The sequence below is a fragment of the Ambystoma mexicanum genome, chromosome 7q (genome assembly GCF_040938575.1).
Source record: "Ambystoma mexicanum isolate Mex_15411 chromosome 7q, UKY_AmexF1_1, whole genome shotgun sequence".
NCBI lineage: Eukaryota > Metazoa > Chordata > Amphibia > Caudata > Ambystomatidae > Ambystoma > Ambystoma mexicanum.
Genome location: NC_090941.1, coordinates 207,998,699 through 208,006,173, shown reverse-complemented (window position 1 = coordinate 208,006,173; position 7,475 = coordinate 207,998,699). Strand labels below are relative to the sequence as shown.

The 7,475-nt window shown below is 43.9% G+C and overlaps 1 protein-coding gene across 1 annotated transcript; it reads left to right on the top strand.

Moving 5' to 3' along the window:
* Positions 1 to 2,382: 2,382 nt before the first annotated feature.
* Positions 2,383 to 2,961, top strand: LOC138528029 (protein LDOC1-like). Its single transcript, XM_069639462.1, has one exon. The coding sequence runs from the start codon at positions 2,383 to 2,385 to the stop codon at positions 2,959 to 2,961; it is 579 nt and encodes a 192-aa protein (XP_069495563.1).
* The last annotated feature ends 4,514 nt before the right edge of the window (positions 2,962 to 7,475 follow it).

The following is a 7,475-nucleotide window of genomic DNA, read 5'->3' as shown; positions in this document are numbered from 1 at the left end:
ATTATCAGGGGGATTCCTACTTACTTCTGGATACGGTACTGTTAGGCAGAAACCTGTGCAGTTCCCTCTGGGACCACTGCAAAAGATTTAGGACTACAGGTGTTTGGCACTAAACCCACTTGGTAGCAGTCTGTACCACACAGATTCACTTGGTAGCTGTGGCTGAGCAGTCAGACTTCCCTCAAGAAGAGTTAGGCAGAATGTGGAGTATACAATATAGGGTAATTTACACAATAGAACAAGCAAACACGGAACAAGGCTTCAGTGTAAAGATATATAGTTATTTATTTATAAAAACACATCTATGAAATCACACTGGCACTAATACGTTAAACACTTCAAGCACAATTACTATAAGAAAAACCAATCCCCCTAACAATAGTTCGACAAGTCTAGGTTCAACGGCACCACTTTTTTTCAGACAGAGGTGAATGCTTTAACCTAGATGGCACTCTAGTATTCGTTAGGACGGGAGAGAAAAGGCAGGGTATGAAATCAACTCGGTACCAACACTTTTACGAACAAATGCAAGGCGAGCAGGCAGGGTCTACTGTAGATCACAAAGTTCAGAGGCCAGGCCCACTCGGAGAGAGGCGAGGCGATATGTCCCAAAAAGTATCACAGTGGAAATGCACTTCCAGTCTTTGTTGCAAATTGTTATCGAAAAGGTTGGACTAGTTCAGAACAGAAAGATGAGAAAGCTTGGAGGCGACCCAATGGAGAGGCGAGGATTCAGACACCTCGCACTAACCGACACAAGGGAAGCCAGGCGGACACGGTACCTTGTTTGTGGAGAGACAGCTCCGGCGGGGGCAGTTGTTCTGGTGGTGGATGCATGTCGGGTCTTTGCCAAGAGAAGAGATGATCTCGTTGTCAAAGGAAAGTTGCAGATCGTTGCAACACCAGGGAAGAGACCAGCCGCAGAGTGCTCCATCACAAGGCACCACCTTTTGGTCACGGTACAGTGGTAGTGGCTATCCGGTTGCCGGGGTGCTCTGCACGGGCAATTCGCCCACTACATCCTGGAACGAAGAAAAAGCAAAGGGGACTGGTTGTTCCCACCAGTCAGGGTAAGAGACTCTCCGGCGGGGAGATCTCCTCTGTCGTCGGGAAGTGGTGAGTCGGTTCAGAAGGGCTCCATCGGAGGTGTCATCGTTGCAGGTCAGCTCAGCTTTACCCTCGTCGGATTCTTAGGTCCTGTGGCGACTTCTGAGGATCCAGTCCCAAAAGACCTGCTTTTATGCAAAAAAAACCCATTCATTCAGCCTAGCTGTCACTCAAAACACGCTAAGTGGTGAGCGGGGTGGCTCACCACTTGGGCCAATCACACCAGAGTGCGACTTGAGTTGCCAAGGCAACTCAGTCCAGGGTGCCTAAACCCCCTCCCACACCCCCTGTGGTACCCAGACAGAATGGCACCACTTTGGAGGGCCTCTGTGTAGAGGCCCGCCAAAAGTGGAACAAAGGGCTCAACCTTTGGTTTAGAAGTCACAGAGACAGACGCCATTTTAAAAACGAGTTCTGGCAGAAAATACCAACCGTTAGATTTATTTAAGATAAATAAACCAGTAGTATGTTAGAGATTAAAGAGAAAAAGTATTAACCTCCAACAATGGGAAGAATCCCATAGGGTTATATTCGGGGTCGAATATAACAAGTAGTTTCCACTGTCACCAGCCAAAACTCGACGAGGGGGTACGGGACAGTGCCTCCTCAAATAATAGACCCAGGAGTAATCGAATTACCCCTACTAGTACGTCCTCAATAGGATGGTGTGTACTAGTTCTGTTAGTAAATTTATGTTTAGTAAAGCCAATGGTGACTTTACATGCCCGGGGAGACAGTAGTCAGTCCCCGGGTATGGCGTCTATGATGGAGGTCCGCTAGGACGCCCCAGTGCTACGGCACGGAGGGTGTGGTGTAACACACATAGAAAACATATGAGACCCTATGGGGTAAAAGACCCCATAGCCCAAAGAACACATTGACATTCAAAGGAATTACACACATTCATTTCCAAGAGTGGGAAAAAAGAGTCTCACTCTTGGCAGGATGGAAAAAAAAAACTCCAGAAATCCAGCAAAGCTGCTGGGGGACTCACTAGGTTAGGAAATTCAGCCTAAACAGAGAATTCTCCCTAACAGGTACAAAGCCTCAGCATACAACCAGGGTACTCCATTACCATTACTAGTCTACATCCTTCATTCAAATCTCAGGTGAGAGTCTTGTTTGTCTGTTTTCGGTTCTTACTTGGGACACTTATGATTGTAGTTTAACTAAGAGGTGTACATTAACCATAACAGATAGCAACGCCCAAAAGAATATAGATATATAGCAATCAATCATCCCTGGTGGAATAGAACAGATTCATAAGGCGGAAGGATGGATTCACAACAGCAACAGATTCAACAATTGATTGCTGCCGTTCAGTCTCTAACGACTGAGGTGCAGCAGCTGAAACAAGAAAATGCCTCCTTGAGGCAGCAGCAACAAAAGGCAATTCAACAGATTGCACAACAAGCTGCAGTGTATCATATTCCCCATTGTGTGGAGGTTCCATCCGGGCCCCTCCCTGGTGGGCAATTCGATGGTAATCCTCCTAAGGTGAAGGAATTCCTTGATGCATGTGCTGTAAAGTTCACATTTAAAGCTAATTTCTTCCATACTGACCGGGACCGAGTGGGTTACATGGTATCCCAGATGACCGGACCAGCATTAGCATGGGCTACTCCTCTGATCACTAACAACAATCCAATATTAGACTCTCACACGGCCTTCTGCAATAGTATTTGCACTATGTTCGGTCATCAGGAAATGAGAGTAGCGTCACAAGAACATCTCCTAGACCTCAAACAGGGTAATTTAGATATATTAGCTTACATCACAAAATGTAAACAGATGGCAAGTGAGACCACATGGTCTGACGATGGGCAGGTTACAATATTTAGGAGGGGATTATGAGAGGATCTCAAGGATGAAGTATCTCGAGTACCACGTCCGTCCACTCTCACAGAATTTATAGCCTTAGTCTTGCAGATTGACTACCGGATGAAGGAAAGGATGACAGAAAGGAGGAGAGGAAGGACCACCAGAACATCTTTCGTTCCTTCTGCCCCTCGATCCCAGACTACTGACCAGCCCATGCAATTGGGGTCTACATCACGAGGGCCTCTAAGTCCGGAGGAAAGAAGCCTTTGACAGAACCTGGGATTGTGTATGTATTGCGGCGCCAACACCCACACTATCCAAGAATGTCCAATCGCACCAATCAGGCGTTCAGGAAATGCCAACGCCCGGTCGTAAGGGGAACCACGGTCCAGGAACCCATGTCTGAACAAGGTTCCTCACAAACTTCCCATTCATCTTATTGTACCAATCATTCTACCAACAACATGGTGTTACTTAAAGTCTTTACCATTGGGAACCGAGTTTTGCAGGACATCCCAGTTCTAATCGATAGTGGGGCTTCTGGGAATTTCATGGACGATCACTGGGCGGCTTCACAGAACATTCCACGTTCTTCCAAAACGGAACCCATTCCTGTCGAAAGCGTGGATGGTAGTCCTTTGGTTTCAGGTCCCATCAAGGGTCAAACAGAACCAATTTTCATGTCCATTTCATCCCATCAAGAAATCTTAAGTCTGGACATAAAAAGAGCAGCTCATCATCCTGTCATTTTAGGTTTACGTTGGCTCAAGAAACACAACCCTTTTATTAACTGAACAGCTGGGTCTTTTTTTCTCGGTTCTGAATTCTGTTTGGCACACTGCATAGGAGATCACCAGAAAGTGTTAGTGGATTCATCATCTTCCCTTATAGACAAGAAGGGGGTGCATTCTCTAAATCAGATTGCTGGTCTTCCAGAGGTCTATCAAAGATATCAAAGCGTATTCTCTACAGGAATGCAATCAGTTGCCTCCGCACAGGAGAGATGACTGTGCGATTGAGTTAATACCGGATCAGCCTCTACCCTTCAGACGAATGTACATCTTGTCTAATATTTTTTTTTTATTGTGGTATAAACCAGACATTTTTTTTTCACAAGTACAAAAAAAAAGAACTTTCAAGAAAATATAAAAAACATAAGAAACAAGAGAGAAAACAAAAAGAAGAACATTTACATTTTGTATTTAAAACAAAGATAAACACATATTTCCCAATGTCTTATCTCCAACTATCTCTATGTAGAAGAGTGAGTGGACATTTACAATTTCAAATGAAACCTGTCTATTGTAGGACTCTAACCACATTTATCGTCAAAGCCGTTTCATGGCCTGAAATGATTCTCACCCAAAAGTCCTCAGATGACAACCAATCACTTGAACTAACAAAGTGTCCCAGATGTTTATTTCGCACATCCCATGTACCTTCACAGAATCTTAGTAGATGCTCCAATGACTGGTCTTTTGGGTCTTAACATTGTGGACATAAGGGTCTACTCCTTTCTCCCCAACCCCAATGAGCAAGGACCGATCCTGTACGAGTCAGCCCCAAATGGGCTCTGAGGAAATTTTGCCTCCAATTTGCATCCAGGAATTTCGTCAGATAGTTTGCTAGATATCCAAGTCTCTTGTCTGTTGGAGAAAGTGAGGGTGCCACAATAGAAGATTGTGTCTGGTCAATTGTCTTTATCCAATCTGATAATGGTAGCGCCCTCTTTGTCTTCATGGGGTTTGTGGTTAGTATGTCCATATCGCTGTTACATCTGTAGAGAATTTCTTGAGAGATTATTTTTAAATCATACAGTACCCCCATGGAAGCACAGCTCAGGTGGACTTGTAGGTCTTCATATAGAGTGTTACGCCTTGGATTTGTTATCAGGCTAAAGAGTGACAAAAGTTTCCAATCAGCCTGCGACCCGAGTAAGGAGAGGCCCAGCTCAAATCTTAGACTGGCCATTGGTAGACTATTAGGCAGGCATAGGGCTTTTTTCCATATCCTGCCCTCTATTATCTGCCAATCGATAATCCAGGCCAATGGTTTTGCCTCTAAGCCATATGAAAGTACTGGAATAATCTTTGCTCTATAGAAACGGATTGCAGTTAGAAGGGAAAACTTGCAGTATTGCTTAATCATTTTCTGCAGTTGTGCCGTCAATTGGGTGCATTTTTGTAATATCTCTGCCCAAAAAAGAAAGGCTCTTGGTGTAGCCTTAGTCTTGCAGATTGACTACCGGATGAAGGAAAGGATGACAGAAAGGAGGAGAGGAAGGACCACCAGAACATCTTTCGTTCCTTCTGCCCCTCGATCCCAGACTACTAACCAGCCCATGCAATTGGGGTCTACATCACGAGGGCCTCTAAGTCCGGAGGAAAGAAGCCGTTGACAGAACCTGGGATTGTGTATGTATTGCGGCGCCAACATCCACACTATCCAAGAATGTCCAATTGCACCAATCAGGCGTTCGGGAAATGCCAACGCCCGGTCGTAAGGGGAACCACGGTCCAGGAACCCATGTCTAAACAAGGTTCCTCACAAACTTCCCATTCATCTTATTGTACCAATCATTCTACCAACAACATGGTGTTACTTAAAGTCTTTACCATTGGAAACCGAGTTTTGCAGGACATCCCAGCTCTAATCGATAGTGGGACTTCTGGGAATTTCATGGATGATCACTGGGCCGCTTCACAGAACAATCCACGTTCTTCCAAAACGGAACCCATTCCTGTCGAAAGCGTGGATGATAGTCCTTTGGTTTCAGGTCCCATCAATTGTCAAACCGAACCAATCTTCATGTCCATTTCATCCCATCAAGAAATCTTAACTCTGGACATAAAAAGAGCAGCTCATCATCCTGTCATTTTAGGTTTACGCTGGCTCAAGAAACACAACCCTTGTATTAACTGAACAGCTGGGTCTTTTTTCTCTGTTCTGAATTCTGTTTGGCACACTGCATAGGAGATCACCAGAAAGTGTTAGTGGATTCATCATCTTCCCTTATAGACATGAAGGGGGTACATTCTCTAAATCAGATTGCTGGTCTTCCAGAGGTCTATCAAAGATATCAAAGCGCATTCTCTACATCTGAATACAATCAGTTGCCTCCGCACAGGAGAGATGACTGTGCGATTGAGTTAATACCGGATCAGCCTCTACCCTTCAGACAAATGTACATCTTGTGTAATATTTTTTTTTTTATTGTGGTATAAACCAGACATGTTTTTTTCATTTTTTCACAAGTACAAAAAAAAGAACTTTCAAGAAAATATAAAAAACATAAGAAACAAGAGAGAAAACAAAAAGAAGAACATTTACATTTTGTATTTAAAACAAAGATAAAAACATATTTCCCAATTTCTTATCTCCAACTATCTCTATGTAGACATTTACAATTTCAAATGAAACCTGTCTATTGTAGGACTCTAACCACAATTATCGTCAAAGCCGTTTCATGGCCTGAAGTCATTCTCACCCAAAAGTCCTCAGATGACAACCAATCACTTGAACTACCAAAGTGTCCCAGATGTTTCTTTCGCACATCCCATGTACCTTCACAGAATCTTAGTAGATGCTCCAATGACTGGTATTTTGGGTCTTAACATTGTGGACTTAAGGGTCTACTCCTTTCTCCACAACCCCAACGAGCAAGGACCGATCCTGTACGAGTCAGCCCCAAATGGGCTCTGAGGAAATTTTGCCTCCAATTTGCATCCGGGAATTTTGTCAGATAGTTTGCTAGATATCCAAGTCTCTTGTCCGTTGGAGAAAGTGAGGGTGCCACAATAGAAGATCGTGTGTGGTCAATTGTCTTTATCCAATCTGATAATAGTAGCGCCCTCTTTGTCTTCATGGGGTTTGTGGTTAGTATGTCCATATCGCTGTTACATCTGTAGAGAATTTCTTGAGAGATTATTTTTAAATCATACAGTACCCCCACGAAGCACAGCTCAGGTGGACTTGTAGGTCTTCATATAGAGTGTTACGCCTTGGATTTTTTATCAGGCTAAAGAGTGACAAAAGTTTCCAATCAGCCTGCGACCCGAGTAAGGAGAGGCCCAGCTCAAATCTTAGACTGGCCATTGGTAGACTATTAGGCAGGCACAGGGCTTTTTTCCATATCCTGCCCTCTATTATCTGCCCATCGATATTCCAGGCCAATGGTTTTGCCTCTAAGCCATATGAAAGTACTGGAATAATCTTTGCTCGATAGAAACGGATTGTAGTTAGGAGGGAAAACTTGCAGTATTGCTTAATCATTTTCTGCAGTTGTGCTGTCAATTGGGTGCATTTTTGTAATATCTCTGCCCAAAAAAGAAAGGCTCTTGGTGTAGCATACAAAGTATAGCCCAAATAAATGACCTCCTCCATCACTGGAATACGTTTGCCTCCCACTGTCCAGCAATACTTGCCTCCTCTACCACCTTTCTTTCCAAAAATAGCGACTTTTGATTTTTCTGGATTTTCCTTGCAATCATTATTTTTCATATATTGTCCAAAGCATTTAACAGCCTTGGTAGGCCCACTGGTGTGTT